This window comes from Bos grunniens, chromosome X (assembly GCF_055505025.1).
Source record: "Bos grunniens cultivar Pamir isolate PY7600 chromosome X, Bosgru_T2T1.0, whole genome shotgun sequence".
In the NCBI taxonomy this organism is placed as follows: Eukaryota; Metazoa; Chordata; class Mammalia; order Artiodactyla; family Bovidae; genus Bos; species Bos grunniens.
In genome coordinates, this window is record NC_141194.1 from 92,951,786 (window position 1) to 92,970,384 (window position 18,599).

The 18,599-nt window shown below is 39.1% G+C and overlaps 2 protein-coding genes across 2 annotated transcripts; both read left to right on the forward strand.

Moving 5' to 3' along the window:
- Positions 1-7,094: 7,094 nt before the first annotated feature.
- On the forward strand, positions 7,095-11,388 carry LOC147340920 (melanoma antigen preferentially expressed in tumors-like). The gene is made up of 2 exons (XM_086388491.1): positions 7,095-7,428; positions 7,849-11,388. Exons 1-2 carry the CDS (start codon positions 7,139-7,141, stop codon positions 8,453-8,455), a joined length of 897 nt encoding a protein of 298 aa, XP_086244617.1. The 5' UTR covers positions 7,095-7,138; the 3' UTR covers positions 8,456-11,388.
- LOC147340921 (leucine-rich repeat-containing protein 14-like) lies at positions 9,287-11,388 on the forward strand. Its single transcript, XM_086388492.1, has one exon. The coding sequence runs from the start codon at positions 9,287-9,289 to the stop codon at positions 9,782-9,784; it is 498 nt and encodes a 165-aa protein (XP_086244618.1). The 3' UTR covers positions 9,785-11,388.
- Positions 11,389-18,599: the final 7,211 nt, after the last annotated feature.

The window sequence follows — 18,599 nt, forward strand, 5'->3', positions numbered from 1 at the left end:
TTCACTGTCATGCCTTGTAGAAGGAAATGGCAACCCACTCCAGTGTTCTTGCCTGGAGAATCCCAGGGACCGGGGACCCTGGTGGGCTGCCGTCTTTGGGGTGGCACAGAGTCGGACACGACTGAAGCGACTTAGCAGCAGCAGCAGCAGCAGCAGCATAGGGGCATTTCAGTTGTTTTCAACATTTCGTAATGATTAATACAAACAATGCTGCAGTGAATAACCCTGTGTACACGCATTTTTGTGTTGGTGGTAATGTCTCTTCCAGTTTCATTTCCAGCAATAGGATTGTTGGCCCAAATGTTAAATGCATCTGTAGTTACGTTGTGTTATGGCTGAGCCACTTTCACCTTCACTTCAGTTCAGTTCAGTCGCTCAGTCGTGTCCAGCTCTTTGCGACCCCATGAACCGCAGCACGCCAGGCCTCCCTGTCCGTCACCAACTCCCGGAGTTCACTCAGACTCACGTCCATCGAGTCAGAGATGCCATCCAGCCATCTCATCCTCTGTCGTCCCCTTCTCCTCCTGCCCCCAATCCCTCCCAGCATCAGAGTCTTTTCCAATGAGTCCACTCTTCGCAACTTGCCATACATTAACAAAAAATCTTTTTAGTCACATAGAATGTTCTTTTCTTTAATCACCTCTGGAAGTTTCAGTCACAGTTAGAAAGCCTTTCCCAATGCTGATATTGAAGAAAAATTCTGCCATATTTTCTTCAAGGTTTTGTTATGGTTGCATTTTTTTGTTTAGATTCCTAAACCCATTTACAGTTTATTTTTGTGGATGGTATGTCATGGATCTGCACTGATTTTTTTTTTTTAATGTCTCAATTGTTCCAGCCTCATTTATTGAATGTTCATCTTTGCCTCAGTGATTTTACATGCCTTTGGATCATATACTAAAATCCCCAACTATAATTGGTGTTATTCTGAGATTTTTATTCTATGCCACTGGCCTATTAGTCTATTCCTGTACTGGTACCCAAGTGGTATAAATTTAGAGCTTTATAGTGTGCTTTTATGTCTGATATGATTACTATTCACTCATGCTGCTGCTGCTGCTGCTAAGTGGCTTCAGTCGTGTCCGACTCCGTGTGACCCCATGGACTGCAGCCCACCAGGCTTCTCCGTCCATGGGATTGTCCAGGCAAGGAACACTGGAGTGGGTTGCCATTTCCTTCTCCAATGCATGAAAGTGGAAAGTGAAAGTGAAGTTGCTCAGTCCTGTCTTGACTCTTAGCGACCCCATGGACTGCAGCCTACCAGGATGCCTACCATCCATGGGATTTTCCGGGCAACAGTACTGGAGTGGGGTGCCATTGCCTTCTCCCTATTCACTCATAGGTTTTCCTTTTTCACTTGTATCCTGGCTATTCTTGCATGTTTTTTTTTTTTTTTTAAATATGAACTAAATTATCCATTGGTCTAACTCCATGCAAATGTTCGCCGATATTTTTGACATTATATTCAACGTATACATAACTTTAGAGGGAATCAATATCTTTTTAGTGCTGAGTTATTCTATCTAAGGTCTTTGAAAATCTTCCTACTTATTCAAGTTTCCTTCTATGTTGTTCAAGAGTGTTTACAAATTATCCTTGTATAGATGCTCTCATTAAGTTTATTTCTATACGCTTACTCTTTGTTATTGCCATTGTATATGGGATTTTCTCTCCTAAACATGTCCTCCAGCTGTGTGTGTGTGTGTGTGTGTGTATGTAAAACAAAGACTAATAATATTTGTATGTAACTTTATATCCTACTACCTTGCTGAATTCTCTTTGTTTTAGTTAATTTGTCATGGTTTCTATAAGACTCTTCAGGTGTGCGATGATATCACCTGGACATAGAGGTGGCTTTACATCTTCTTATCCATTCTTAAAAATCTTATTGGTTTCTCTAGTCAACTGACTAGTGCTTGCTGTTGAAGACTGAACAGGAGTGATATAGTGGGCATACTTTTGTTATTCCTGATCTTACTGGAAAACCTCTGGTACTCCCCCACTAAATAAAGTATTTGCATGAGGAACTACTTATATAGCTTTTATCATGTTAATAATGCACCCCTGATTCCTATTTCTTCAGTTTTCTCTTTTTTAACATGAATGCCTATTGAAGTTTCCCAAAGATTGGTTTGGCATCTGTGATGATAGTCATATGATTATTGTTCAGTTGCTGTTGTCACGTCTGACTCTTTGCAACCCAGGCTCCTCTGTCCTCCCCTATCTCCCAGAGTTTGCTCAGATTCATGTGTATTGAGTCAGTGATGCTGTCTAACCATCTCATTCTCTGCTGCTCCCTACTCCTTTCGACTTCAATCTCTCCCAACATCAGGGTCTTTGTCTTTAAATATGTTACCGTGGTGAATGATATGAATGAAATTCCTAATACAGAGCCAGCCTTGTATTAATGGAATAAGTCCCACTTTATCACAGTATCAGATCAGATCAGATCAGTCGCTCAGTCGTGTCCGACTCTTTGCGACCCCGTGAATCGAGGCACGCCAGGCCTCCCTGTCCATCACCAACTCCCGGAGTTCACCGAGACTCATGTCCATCGAGTCAGTGATGCCCTCCAGCCATCTCATCCTCTGTCGTCCCCTTCTCCTCCTGCCCCCAGTCCCTCCCAGCACCAGAGTCTTTTCCAATGAGTCAACTCTTCGCATGAGGTGGCCAAAGTACTGGAGTTTCAGCTTTAGCATCATTCCTTCCAAAGAAATGCCAGGGCTGATCTCCTCCACAATGGACTGGTTGGATCTCCTTGCAGTCCAAGGGACTCTCAAGAGTCTTCTCCAACACCAGAGTTCAAAAGCATCAATTCTTCGGCGCCCAGCCTTCTTCACAGTCCAACTCTCACATCCATACATGACCACAGGAAAAACCATAGCCTTGACTAGAGGAACCTTTGTTGGCAAAGTAATGTCTCTGTACTACTTTCTAAATGTATTGTTGGATGTTTGCTAATATTCTATTCAGAGTTTTGGTATCTATGTTTATGTGTTAGTATCCTACTTGCTTCCTAAAAGAAATTAGGGACGTTTCCTTGCTTTCAAATGTTCTTAAACAAGTCACAAAGCTTTGGGACTATTTGCTCTTTGATGGTTTACTAGAATTCACCAATAAATATATCTGAGCAAGGTGCTTCTTGGGTGTAATTCTTGTAATAACTGTATTCATTTCTTCTGTGAAAATTGGCTCATTTAAACTTTCTAACACTAGATTTAAACTTTCGAAGCAAAGGAGAAAAGAAAAGATATAAGCGTCTGAATGCAGAGTTCCAAAGAAGAGCAAGAAGAGGTAAGAAAGCCTTCTTCAGTGATCAATGCAAAGAAATAGAGGAAAACAACAGAATGGGAAAGACTAGAGATCTCGTCAAGAAAATTAGAGGTACTAAGGGAACATCTCGTGCAAAGATGGGCTCGATAAAGGACAGAAATGGTATGGACCTAACAGAAGCAGAAGATACTAAGAAGAGATGGCAAGAATACACAGAAGAACTGTACAAGAAAGATCTTCACGAGCAAGATAATCACGACGGTGATTATCTAGGTGATAATCTAGGTGATATCTATCTAGGTGATAATCTAGGTGATCACTCACCTAGAGCCAGGTATCCTGGAATGTGAAATCAAGTGGGCCTTAGAAAGCATCACCAGGAACAAAGCTGGTGGGCGTGATGGAATTGCAGTTGAGCTATTTCAAATCCTGAAAGATGATGCTGTGGAAGTGCTGCACTCAATATGCCAGCAAATTTGGAAAACTCAGCAGTGGCCACAGGACTGGAAAAGGTCAGTTTTCATTCCAATCCCAAAGAAAGGCAACTCCAAAGAATGTTCAAACTACTGCATAACTGCACTCATCTCACACGCTAGTAAAGTAATGGTCAAAATTCTCCAAGCCAGGCTTCAGCAATACGTGAACGGTGAACTTCCAGATGTTCAAGCTGGTTTTAGAAAAGGCAGAGGAACCAGAGACCAAATTGCCAACATCTGCTGGATCATGGAAAAAGCAAGAGAGTTCCAGGAAAACATCTATTTCTGCTTTATTGACTATGCCAAAGCCTTTGACTGTGTGGATCACAATCAACTGTGGAAAATTCTTCAAGAGATGGGAATACCAGACCACCTGACCTGCCTCTTGAGAAACCTGTATGCAGGTCAGAAAGCAACAGTTAGAACTGGACATGGAACAACAGACTGTTTCCAAATAGGAAAAGGAGTACGGCAAGGCTGTATATTGTCACCGTGCTTGTTCAACTTATATGCAGAGTACATCTTGAGAAACGCTGGGCTGGAGGAAGCACAAGCTGGAATCAAGATTACCGGGAGAAATATCAATAACGTCAGATATGCAGATGACACCACCCTTATGGCAGAAAGTGAAAAAGAACTAAAGAGCCTCTTGATGAAAGTGAAAGAGGAGAGTGAAAACGTTGGCTTAAAGAAAGCTCAACATTCAGAAAATGACGATCATGGCATCTGGTCTCATCCATGGCAAATAGATGGGGAAACAGTGGAAATAGTGGCTGACTTTGTTTTTCTGGGCTCCAAAATCACTGCAGATGGTGACTGCAGCCATGAAATTAAAAGACGCTGACTCCTTGGAAGGAAAGTTATGACCAACCTAGACAGCATATTGAAAAGCAGAGACATTAGTTTGTCAACAACGGTCCGTCTAGTCAAGGCTATGGTTTTTCCAGTGGTCATGTATGGATGTGAGATTTGGACTATAAAGAAAGCTAAGCACTGAAGAATTGATGCTTTTGAACCATGGTGTTGGAGAAAACTCTTGAGAGTCCCTTGGACTTCAAGGAGATCCAACCAGTCCATCCTAAAGGAGGTCAGTCCTGGGTGTTCATTGGAACGACTGATGCTGAAGCCGAACGTCCAATACTTTGGCCACCTCATGCGAAGAGTTGACTCATTGGAAAAGACCCTGATGCTGGGAGGGATTGGGGGCAGGAGGAGAAGGGGACGACAGAGGATGAGATGGCTGGATGGCATCACTGACTCGGTGGACGTGAGTCTGAGTGAACTCCGAGAGTTGGTGATGGACAGGGAGGCCTGGCGTGCCGCGATTCACGGGGTCTCAAAGAGTCGGACACGACTGAGCGACTGACCTGAACTGAATTTTGCCCTCTGAGATTCCAAAACTCCCCATAGACATGCCTGTGAGAGGGTTTCCTACTATGTGGAAAATTCTTCTTCACAACTCCCTCACTAGGGACAGGTGTCCATCCCTAAATCTTTTTTCTCTGTTTTCGTCTTTTGTATGTTGTCCTACCTCCTCTTGAAGAGTTTGAGGTGCCTTTCTGGGTGCCTTGTGTCCTCAACCAATGTTCAGAAGTTGTTTTGTGGGAGTTGCTCAACATTCAAATGATCTTTTGTTGAATTTTTGGAGGAGAGGCTGGTTTCCCCATCCTATTCCTCTGCCATCTCAGGACCACCGTATTCTGTAATCTCATACAATCTGATTAGCCTTAGACTGAGTCTGATGTATTAAATCTTCTATTGTTAGTGTTTTCTCTTATTACTGTTATTTTATCTACATATCCTTCCCTTTTTACTTTTGAAGGTGTTTGCAGTACTCCTGGTGCATAAATATTCCTAACGATTACATCTCCATTTTGAGTTTTTGCTTTTATCATTAAGACATATTCTTCATCATGTTTAATGCATTGTTAAAACTCATCCTGAACCACCTATTTCCTTAACACTTTACTCTCTAGTCTATGCATTTTTTCCGCCAATATCATTTAACACTCCCCTATTGCATCATGATAAAAAGGTTGTTCTATTTTCTTATACTCTTCTCCCTTCTCTCATTTTACTTGCACATTTTCTGTTTTTTCACAACATAAAACTTCTGTACATTAGTCTTCTCCCCTTTCCTCCATGTTGATTTTAGTATTACATGTAAAATACTCACTTTTAGATAGTTTGGTGAAGTTTTCCTTCTCATCACCTGTTGGAACACCATCTCAGTTCCTCTTTTAGACGATTACTTGGCAAATATTCTGTAAAGAGATGTGTAGGGAATGTTGTAAGTTTCTGGGTCACAGTGTTCCTGTCACTCTACTCACCTTTGCAACTGTAGTGCCAAAGCATTCAGAGACAATGCATAAATGATATATCGTGGCTTTGTTCCAATAAAACTTTATATATAAAATCAAGCAGTGGGCTTGATTTGGGTTAGTGGGCCAGTCTGAAGACTGACCCTTACTCTAGTAGCTTCCTTAGTTGAATATAAAATCTTTATGTCAACCTTTCATTTTGTTTGTTTGTTTTGGAGATTGGGGGAGAAGTCATGAGTACTCTGATTTGTGGTTTTCTTATGTATTGCAAGATCCTTAATTTTCCCTTCTGTTTATTTTTCCCATCATTACCCAAGTGCCAACAGAGGCTTCTCCCTTCTTCATTGCCTTATTCTTCCCTAAAAGCTGTATCTTTCAAAAACTGCACTTTTAAGTCATCTGTGTCCCTTAAAAAACTCCTATTAGGAATTCCTCCCCTGTAGTCCCATATTCTAGTCCCCTGTAGTCTCATATTCTAGGACACCTTTTCAGTAATTTTAGATTTATTCTGTGCTTAGTCATTCTGCTGTAGTTTTAGATCTGCTTTAAGCCCTTTCCCATCTTCCTTTCTCTCTATCTCTTGGAAGATTTCTATGTCTGTCTTTTTTCTTGCCACAAAGCCTAGTCATGGGAGTATGAAAAATCATGCTGAGATTTTATGATTTTTGTTTTATTCACAATTACTTTGAATTTTTGGCATTCTCCATTTTAAAGGAATTGTGAGGCTTTTATGTTGATGCACATTTTCCTTCTTATTGATTTGTGTCTTTTTGGGAAGAAATAATTTGAGGAAGGTCATGATTGGCTTCTGCTAACTTACCTATGACTTATAATGGCATTTTATCTTATGTAAATGTGTGTATGTGTGCATGTATATAATTAAATACACACACAAGTCTATTTTCATTCTATTCCCAGAGGAGAGGTCACTTGAGTTGGCCATATAATTTGCCCATATATTTATTCAATAAGCATTTTGTCCATAGCTATCCCTGGAAACAAACAAGAGACTATAGATTTTTTCTCAGAACTTCTAAATATTCTCCACTCTGAAGCAGGTTTGTGAAGATGGACCAAAAGATCACAGCCACACTCTTCGAGCTTGCTGCAAAGAGTCTGCTGAGTAGTGAGCCTATAGTGATGCATGCTCTGGAGAAAATCCCAGGAGGTCTCTTTGTTCCATTGTTCAGCACTGCCTTCTTGGGTGGGCATAAGAAGATCCTAAAGGCAATGGTGAGGGTCTGGCCTTTTCACTGTCTCCATCTTGGGTCACTGAAGGCACAGGAGTCATACTATGACATCTTGGAAGCCATGATTGATGGTCTGCCAATCCCCCCAGCCCAGAACTCTTCCTCTAGGTAAGTCTATGACCAGAAGATTTATAGGGAGTCAGCAGGAGGGTACGCTGTAGCCTGGGGCAGGGGAGTATCTAACCTTCTCCCAACACTAGCCAATGAATTCAGCAGTTGGGGTCACCTTCAGTATTTCATTGTCTTATAGAGTTGATTAAAGAATAGAGGTGATTGAGGGTACTATGAATGAGTTTGACTGTGATTACATAGAAGTGGGATAGGGGCATTGAGACAGGGCAAGACCAGAGGTGAAGGAAGTGTGGGGAAAGGATGAAAGATGCTCAGTTTGTGTGGAAAGAACTTCTTGGTGAATGGTGATGAAGTGAAAACCAGGATTCAGGTGTTCTCTCCGTTTCCCACCATTGATCTTGCTGGGTTATGTTCCAATCAACCACATTTCATGTGTTCTGTCTTCTTTCCTTACAGGGGCCACAAACTGAGGATCCTAGATTTAAGGCACAGGTCAAACTGTAAGATAACATGCTCTCACGTCAGGATCACATTCCCTTTCTGTTTACAGTCATGCAAATACTCTCGGCATGCTGTCCGTAACTTAGAAAACACTCAGCATCGTGCCAGGTGCCTTGAGATTGGTAATTCTGGGTCTGAGGTTGAGTCAGCTCAGGAAACCATGGAATTACTAGTGAATATTTCCCTCAGTAATACCTTGAGAGCACAGCAGTTTCTCACTTTCCTCTGTAATAAAGTTGAGCAGAGTTCTGGGTTCTTGCACCTCTGCTGCAGAGATTTGCGAATCAATAGAATGTCTACCAACAGACATATCCTTCAGATTCTGGATCTGGGGTGCATTAATCATCTGGAAATGGATCAGGCTTATCTGAATGAGATCATCACCCTTTTTGCTGGAATGATCCACCTGCACAGCCTTAGTTTGTCTAACATCCCCTTTAGGTCTTATAAGGGAAGGAATTTCAGGTTTTTTCTCATCCTGCTTGGGCAGCTGGAAAACCTCCAGGAGCTCAGGTTGTCTTTCTTCTACCTCAGAGATCAACTGCACAAACTGCTCAGGTGAGGGGATTGGGAGAAATCTGGGTTCCCTGAAAACCTCATTGTTAAGACAGAAGGGACCATTCTTACATCTTCTTCCTATGCTCCTAGTAACCTACTTTTCCTTTCACCTCAGCATAGGCATTGCTAGGAGTTTGAACCTAGCTGGGGGAGAATGGGGTACCTTATGGTGAGAGGTAGATGAGGTTAGTGAAGGAAGCTGTGCTTATTCATTCATTCAGTGACCACAGGCAGACAGAACATGTTTGTACATAGATTTCTGAAAAAGACTCAGTCCTTCTGCTCCTGGACTTTATAGCTCTCTAGAGAGGAAGGGGAGGCACTCAAAGAGAAACGTTAAGTTGTAGTTCTAATGCACATGCCCGTGGATGGGTCACAAGAGTTAACACTGCCAGATAATTTTGCTCCTGTATTTTCCCGAAGGCTTAGACCCTTGAATGGAGAGCTTGTCATCTGGAAAGTAAAGGAAACCCTCAGTTGGCTGCTTTCCTAGACCCAGCCTCACCAAATAAGTGAACCAGATCCAATCCTTATTATTTTATATATACTGAGTGCATGTGAATTTTTTCACTTAATCCTTCTCGTAACTCTGTATAATAATTACTGGTGTGCACATTTCAAGGTTAAAACCCTCTTCCTCAGAGTGGTAAAGTAACTTTCTCAGTGTCCAAAATTTATAATCTCTGATCCTAAAGTCCACATTGATAACCACCTATTGGAAACTAGTATATAGCAGTTTATTGTAGAGGAATATGTTCCTGTAATTTGGGGGTCTTTGCTGTCATTCTTCTGAAATAAACTTACTTTTTCTCTCTTTAGAGTCCTGCCACCTCATATGGATACATTGTGTCTCCCTTTCTGTGGCCTTTCTATCAGAGATGTCTCTTTCCTGTCCCAGAGCTCTCAGGCCACCCAGCTCAGGGTATTGAATCTCAATAACAATAATTTCTTTTCAGAAGCTTATGAGCCCTTCCAGGTTCTGCTGGAAAAGGTTTCAGGCACCATACAACGTCTGGAGATAAATAATTGTATGATGACTGATTCTACTCTCTTGGCCATCATCCCAACCCTGAACCGATGTGTCCACCTTCGTGTTTTTAACTTTGCCTTCAACCCCATTACGATGCCTGTGCTCAAGAGCCTTCTGCAGCGCTTGACATCCTTACCGAGGCTGAGGCATGTGATTTATCCTGTTCCTGTCCATTGTTACCAGGAGCAGAATTTTTATCACAGCTTGAACCGACAGAAACTTGCCGAAGTTCAGGCCCAGGTCAAGGCGATGCTGCACATGTTACACCAGGATCACGTGCAATGGGCCACTTATTCTGATTGATTTCCACTATATAAGAAGTGTTTCACCACTGATGCATGGCTGTTAAGTGTTCATAGTTTTGCCTGAAGCCCAAGTTTGTAGAGATACATATACAAAGTTCTACTGTTCCAGAAAACGGGTTTAAGAATGTTGGATATGTAACTGACCTCTATAAAAGAGAAACTTTAAAAAGGAAATAGAGGAATTTGAAAGGTCCTCTGGATCTCTTGTTCACTGCCCTCTACATCTTCTTCTCATTACTAACCAAGTTATGGCTATGTGATATAAGCTGACTGAGGCATAATATATCATATCATTTTCTTCTCCACACTGATTGGTCCATTTATCAATCTATGGGCACTTGACACAATTCAGATCTGTTGAAACTCTTCCTAGAGGTGGTAGTTGTTGAGTAATTTTGCCCTCTAGGTACCTGCAAATTTCCTCTGTTTCTGATTCGCTCAGGTTGTTTATCAGGACACATACGCAGGTAAAAAGAAACAGACTATGCCCACTACCTAGTGGTACCTTCATCAGCATGTTACTGCCTGATTTCTCAGGTCTCAGAACCCTGGCTTTGTTATTGGCTATTTCACACACATTCACCAAGTATCTGTTATGATTTAGGTACTTTTCCACATGTTAAAAAAAAAAAAAGTCCCTGATCTCACCAAAGTGTAGATACTCCTATTGTTTACTAGTTTGTCTGTTTTCCCTAGAGCACTTGAGAACTTATTTATCCCCCATAAACCTCCCCCCCGCTTTTTTTTGCATTTTCCCTTACATGATTGGCTCAAATGATATTGGCCTCTTTTGTCCTGTTGGATAGCTGCTCAGTCCTCACATCATGGCTTGAATGTTACCTCATCAGATAGGTTTTCTGTTGTCTCTTATTTCCCCATTTAAGTAGATTTATTCTGATGTTTCTTTGTCTTAATGTACCATGTACAGTTCCTTCATGGTACACATTGTTCCATATGTATTTATTCTGTCTGCTCTTCCACTAGAGTTGCACTGTTCAGTATGGTGCACACTAACCATATGTGAATATTGAAGTCTAGAAATTTGGCTATTCTCGAATGTGATGTACCCTAAGTGTTAAATGCACACTGTGTATCCAAGAGTTAATAAGAAACAAAAGATGTAGAATAACTGATTAATCATTTATGTATACTGTTTACATGTTGAAATGATAACATACTGCATATCAAAAACAGTAAAGACAAGAGAATGTAAATTCTTTATATTGTTATATGTTAAAATGATAGCATTGTATTTCAAAGAATTAGTAAGAAAAATGTTAAAGTAGTTACCTGCTCATATGTTTACAAGTCAATGTGATAAAACAATGCATTTCAACACTTACTGAGAAAAAATACCGTTAATTAATAGATTGTTCCTAGTGTTTATATGTTGAAAGGGTAACACAGAAAATATCAACAATTTGGTAACAAAAAAAGAATAGAAAAATAATTAGTAGTTTGTGTATGGTGTTTCCTTGTTTAAATGAAAACAGATTGTATTTTAAAGACTTAGTAAGAAAGAAAAATGTAATAGTAATTAATGATGTGTTCATTGTTTCCACGTTGAAGTAATAAAACAATTTTTTAAATTCAGTAAAAAAATTTATTTTTCCTACATGTTGAAATGATAAACCATTTCAAAGACTTGAGAAAATATAAAAATTAATTCATAATTAATAAAAATAGTGAATAGCTTGTTCCTAACTGCATGTGAAGTTGCTCAGTCGTGTCTGACTCTTTGGAACCCCATGGACTGTAGCCTATCAGGTTCCATCCATGGGATTTTCCAGGCAAGAATATAGGAGTGGGTTGCCATTTCCTTCTCCAGAGGATCTTCCTGACCCAGGGATTGAAGCCGGGTCTCCCGCATTGCAGGCAGACGCTTTACCATCTGAGCCAGCATGTTGTTGCTTTTTTTGAAATGATAACAAATGGCATTTCAAAGAAATGAGAATCATATGAGAATCATAAGAAAATTAGAATGCAACAAGGTCACCATTACCCTGATACTAAAACCAGAGAAAGACACTACAGAAAAAAAAAAAAAAATGACATGGCAACAGCTTTGATGTATATAAATAGAAAAATCCTAGACAAAATATTAGCAAAACAAATTCAACAATATATAAAAAGGACCATACACCATAATCACATAGCATTTATTTCAGTGTCACAAGGATGATACATTTGCAAATCAATGTGTGATGCACCATTATAATATAACAAAAGTTAAAACTCAGATAATTATCTCAGTAGATGCAGAAAAACTGTTTGACACAATTGAACATCCGTTCATGAAAACAACTCTCAACAAAGTTTAGAGGGAATATGTCTCAAAATAATAAAGGCATCTATGAGAAACTCACAGCCAGCATCTCAGAGAGCAGTGAAAAGCTGAAAGACTTCCTGCAGAATTCAGGTACAAGACAGGATACCACTCACACCACTTCTATTTAACATAGTATTGAAAGTCCTACTAGCCACAGCAATAAAATGAAAAATATAAATAAATAAAGTCATCCATACTGGAAGGGAAGAGATAAAACACACCCTTTGCAGACATGATACTTTGTATTGAAAGCTCTAAAGACCACCTAAAAACTACTACAATTCATGAATGAATCTATTAAAGTTGAAGGGTGGAAAATTAACATACAGAAATCTGTTACATTTCTATACACTAATAATGGAATATCACAAAGAGAAAGATTTTTAAAAATTCTGTTTAAATTGCATCAAAAAGAATAAAATATCTAGGAGTACACATAACCAAGGAGATGAAAACCCTATACTCTAAAAACTGGTGAAAGAAATCGAAGGTGAATAAAGAAATAGGCATCCTGTGCTCTTGGGTTGAAAGAATTAATACTGTTAAAATGTCCATACCACCCAAAGCAATGTACAGCTTTAATGCAATTTCTATCCAAATACCCATGCCATTTTTCACAAAACTAGAACCAATAATCCAAAATTCCTATGGAACCACAAAAGACCTCAAATTGCTAAAGCCATCTTGAGCAAAAAACAAAGATGGAGGTATAACCTTCTCAAAATCCAGACCATACAACAAAGCTACAGTAATCAAAACAGCATAATGCTGATACAGAACACAGACATAGATCAATGATGTAGAATAAACAGTCCAGAAATAAACCCATGCACCTATGGTCAGTTAACCTATGAAAAAGGAGGCAAGATATACAATGGAGAAAAGACAGTTTTCAATAAGTGGTGCTGGGAAAACTGGTCATGTACTTGCAAAACAAAGATTAGAACTTTCTCTCACACCATATACAAAAATAAACTCTAAATGTTTTAAAGACCCACGTTTAAGACCTCAAACCACAAAGCTCCTAGAAGAGAACATAAGCAGAACACTCATTGACAAAAATAGCAGTATTTTTTTTTTGATGAGTCTTCTAAGGCAAAAGAAATAAAAGCAAAAATAGTTAAACGAGATGTAATTAAACTTAAGAGTTTTTGCACAGGAAAGAAAACCATAAAAAATGAAAACCTAAGGATTGGGATAAAATATTTGCAAACAATGTGATCAACAAGGGTTTTTAATTCAAAATATATAAACAACTCATAGAACTAAGTATCAAAACAAAAAACAATTCAGTAAAAAAATGGGCAGGAAGCCTGAATAGACATTTTTCCAGAGAAGATGTACACATGGTTAATAGGCACATGAAAAGATGGTCAACATGGCTAATAAGAAGGATGCAAATCAAAACAACCATGAGGTACCACTGCATTCCAGTCAAAATGGATATCATAATAAGGTCTACAAATAATAAGTGTTCGAAAGACTGTGGAGAAAAAGGAGTTCTTTCACCCTTCTGGTGGGAATGGAAATTGGAGCAGCCACTATGGAAAACCATATGGAACTCCTTCAAAAACTAAAAACTACCATATGATCCAACAATTCACTCCTGGATATATATCCAGAACAATAACAAAAACAATGAAAAGATACATAACCCCATTGTTCATAGCAGCACTACAGTAGCAAATGTATGACAGCAACCTAAGTGTCCATCACCAGATGAATGGGTAGAATAATGTGGTGCATGCACGTACATATGCACACACACACACGCATATGCACACACACAAACACAGAAATATTACTCAGCCATGAAAAGAATGAAATTCTGCTATTTGCTGCAATATGGATGGATCTAGGCAATATTGTGTTTAGTTAAATGTCAAGTATAGAAGGATACATACTGTACGATACCACTTGCATGTGGAATCTAAACAAAAAAAACACAAATGAATGCATACACAAAATGTAAACAGACTCACAGATAATGAAAACAAAATTTTGGTTACAAACAGGCAAGGGAAGGGACAAGGGACAAACTAGTGGAATGGGATTAAGAGATACAACTACTAAGTATAAAATAGATAAGCAACAATCATATACTCTATAGCACAGTGAATTATAAGTATCATAATAACTAACAGTGGGGTATAACCTGGAAAACTACTGGATCACTATGCCATACACTGGAAACTAATATAATATTGCAAATTAACTATTGTTGTTGTTTTGTCGATAAATCGTGTCCAACTCTTTGTGACCCTATGTATTAATCATTTACCACCAGGCTCCTCTGTCCATGGGGTTTCCCAGGTAAGGATACTGGAGTGAGTTGCCATTTCCTTCTCCATGGGATCTTCCTGACCTAGGGATCAAACCCGCATCTTATTCTTGGTAGGCAGCTTCTTTACTGCTAAGCCACCAGAAGAGTCCAAATCAACTGTACTTCAATTAAAAAGAAAAAGCATGCAAAATTATTTAATAAATTATTCACCCTGCTACTATGATGAAATAATATGCTACATTTCAAAGACTTACCAAAAACAAAACCCTAATTAATTAATAATGCTAGTTACCACCATTCTTACATGAAAGATATTTAATTATACCAGTCTGATTTAAGATACTAATAATGCAGCTTAACTTTGATTGCATGGGAAAACTCTATGGTTTTACTTCTTCCCATCTCATTTTGTGTTACTGATGTCCTGGTTTACATGTTTTGATATTGTGAGCACTAACAAATTATTGCAACTCTATTTTTTAAATAATTAAATTAATTAATTTATTTTAATTGAAGGCTAATTACTTTACAATATTGTGGTGGTTTTTGCTGTATATTGACATGAATCAGCCACGGGTGTACATGTGTCCCCCCATCCCGAACCCCCTTCCACCTCCCTCCCCATCCCATCCTTTTTGGTTATCCCAGTGAACTGGCTTTGAGTGACCTGTTTCATACATCGAACTTGGACTGGTCATCTATTTCACATATGGTAAAATATGTGTTTTGATGCTATTCTCTCAAATCATCCCACCCTCGCCTTCTCCCACATGGTCCAAAAGTGTGTACTTTATACCCATGTCTCTTTTACTGTCTTGCATATAGGGACATTGTTACCATCTTTCTAAATTCCATGTATATGCATTAATATACTGCATTGGTGTTTTTCTTTCTCACTTACTGTACATTGTGTAATAGGCTCCAGTTTCATCCACCTCGTTAGAATTCACTCAAATGAATTTTTTAAATAGCTGAGTAATACTCCATTGTGTATCTGTACCACAACTTTCTTGTCCATTCTTCTGCTGATGGACATCTAGGTTGCTTCCATATCCTAGTAAACAGTCCTGCAATGAACAATGGGGTACATGTGTCTCTTTCAATTCCAGTTTCCTGGATGTGTATGCTCAGCAGTGGGATTGCTGGGTTGTATGGCAGTTCTATTTTCTGTTTTTTAAGGAATCTCCACACTGTTCTCCATAGCGGCTGTAGTAGTTTGCATTCCCACCAACAATGGAAGAGGGTTCCTTTTTCTCCACACCCTCTCCAGCATTTATTGTAAATTTCCTGATGGGACCTATCTGGCCAGCATGAGATGGTACCTCATTGTGGTTTTGCTTTTCATTTCTCTGAAAATGAGTGATGTTGAACATCTTTTCATGTGTTTGTCAGCCATCCATTTGTTTTCTTTGGAGAAATGTCTGTTTAATTTTTTGGCCCACTTTTTTGATTGGGTTGTTTATTTTTAATACATTTCACTTTTATACAGAAGTTTAAACATTCTGAATTTGACTATTTGCTTTACTTTTTCTTGTGAGTTACATCATTTCCAAGGTTTTTATGTTATTAATTGGTGTATTTTTGTTTCCACTTAAAGAACTCCCTTGAGCATTTTGTTTAAGGCAAGTCTATCGGTGAAAAACTCCCTCAGCTTTGGTTTCTCTGGGAATGTCATTATCTTTCTTTTCTTAAGAACAGCTTTTCTGAATAGAGTATTCTTTGTTGTTAGTTGTTTTCTTTCAGCACTTTGAATATATCATCCCACTCTCTCCAGGATTGCAAGGTTTCTTTTCAGAAATCTCCTGATAGCCTTATGCTGTTCCCTTTTATGTGACAAGTCGCATTTCTCTCACAAACTTAAAAATTCTCTCTTTGAAAAGGGAGACATCTTATAGTATCGGTGGTAATGTAACTTGATATTGCCACTATGGAGAACAGTATGGAGGTTCCTTAAAAAAGCTAAGCATAGAACTACCATATCACCCAGCAATCTCACTCTTGGACATACACCCAGAGAAAACAATAATTGAAAAAGACACATGGCCCCACTGTTCATTGCAGCACTATTTGCAATACCCTGCACATAGAATCAATGTAAATCTCCATCATAGAAGAATGGATAAAGAAAACGTGGTACATATATACAAATATATACAACAGAATGTTACTCAGACACTGAAAGGAATGACATAGATACTGTCATACAGAGTGAAATAATTCAAAATGAGAAAAAGAAATATATAGTAACAATTGTGGAATCTAGAAAAAAGACATGGATCAACTTATTTGTAAAGCAGAAATAGAGACAGACATAAAGAATGGACTCATTGATACTGAGGGTGGGGTAGGGTGTGGGATGCACTGGGGGATTGGGATTGACACACACCCTACTACATATAAAACAAATAACTAATGAAAACCCACGTATAGCACAGGAAACTACTCAGTGCTCTGTGGTGACCTAAATAGGCAGGAAAACCAAAAAAGAGGGGATATATGTAGATGTATAGCGGACTAACTTTGCTGGATACCAAACTAACACAATATTGTAAAGCAACGATACTCCAAGAAAAACTGATCTTAAAAAAGTTGAAATGAAATTCTAGATTGTAAGAATTCAAAATCAGTAAAATATCAAGACAGATAGAAAAAAAAAAACACAATTCTTTTCCTGTCTTCAACTTTTGAGGTTTTTATTAAAATGTGTCTTCATATAACCTACTATGAGATGATATTGTTTTGGAAATTGTTTTATGAATTCGGATGTCGATGTTTCTCCCATAAATTGAGAGTTTTCAGCCATTATTTCCATAAATAAAAATTTCCCTTTTCTCTCTTTCTTCCTCCTTCTGTCTCCTCTTCCTCCTTCTCTTTTGCCTCCTTACCTAGGGTCCCCCATTACGGGTCCATGTAATAGTGTTCAAAAAATCTCATAGGTTTCCCCCACTCTTTTTCATTTTTTTCAAGTCTGATTAGATAATTTCAAACGAAGTCTTTTTTAGTTCATAAATTCTTTCTTCTGCTTGATGCAGTCTGCTGTTGAAGGTCTCTAGAATATTTCTACTCTCATCCATTGTATTCTTTGGCTCCAAAAATATCTTTTTGGCTCCCTTTTATGATTTCTGTCTCCTTGTTGACTTTCCATTTTATTCAAGTATTGCTTTCCTGATCTCATTGAGTTGTCTTGTAGCTGTCTGAGCATCTTTAAAGCAATCATTCTGAATTTTTTGCCAGGCACTTCATGGACCTGAGTTTCTATGGGGTCAATTACTGGGATATTATCTTGTTCACTAGTGGGGTGTTGCACTTCCTAGATTTTTCCCATTACTGGAAATCTCATGTTGGTGTCTTCACATTTTAGGAATCAATCTCCTCCACCAGTCTTTAGGAACTTTCTTCAGGAGATAAGCACATGCACCAGTCAGCCAAGCTAGGTATACTGGGGGTCTCTTAGCCTTCTTCTATGTATTCACCTGACTAACCCTTCTTGTTCATCTTGTGAAGGAAGTGTTGGGATTATATACACCATCTGTCAATTGCATAAAGCTAGCATACATGATGATAGCCTCCAATTTATTTTCCATATCTCAGTCCCCAGAAGTGTTTAAGGTACAACTGTTCACCCCATCCAGCAGAGTGGTGTCAGTTCTCTTTATATGCCTATGCATGTTCAGTAGAGGTTTGAGTAGAGGGGGGTCTATGGAATGCCAGTTCTGAAGAGAAGGGCACAAGGAGTGCTGAGGGTGCTTGTAGGCCAATTGGGGCTTCCTTGGGTGATGTGTTCTGTGATGTTTGTGAGGGACAGTCCATGAGGCAGTTAGTAGGAACAGCAGAGATTTGTTGAATTAGTGCCCAATTGGCTGTCATTCTTTCCCCAAGTCATTGCTTGCTGTTGTTCAATTGGTCAGTCGTGTCCAATGTTTTGCAAAACATGGACTTCAGCATGCCAGGCTTCCCTGTCCTTCACTATCCACTGGAGTTTGCTCAAAATCAGGTCTATCGAGTTGATGTCATCAAACCATCTCATCCTCTGTGGCCCCCTTCTCCTCCTGCCCTCAAGTTTTCAGAGCATCAGGGTCTTTTTCAATGAGTTGGCTCTTTGCATGAAGTAGCAAGAGTGCTGGAGCTTCAGGGTCAGCATCAATCCTTCCAATGAATATTCAGGGTTGATTTCCTTTAGCACTGACTGGTTTGATCATC

Coding starts and splice junctions, on each gene's coding strand:
- LOC147340920 (XM_086388491.1), top strand. CDS start 7,139: ATGGACCAAAAGATCACAGCCACACTCTTCGAGCTTGCTGCAAAGAGT. Junction 7,429..7,848: donor GCCCAGAACTCTTCCTCTAG/GTAAGTCTATGA, acceptor CTTTCCTTACAG/GGGCCACAAACTGAGGATCC.
- LOC147340921 (XM_086388492.1), top strand. CDS start 9,287: ATGGATACATTGTGTCTCCCTTTCTGTGGCCTTTCTATCAGAGATGTC.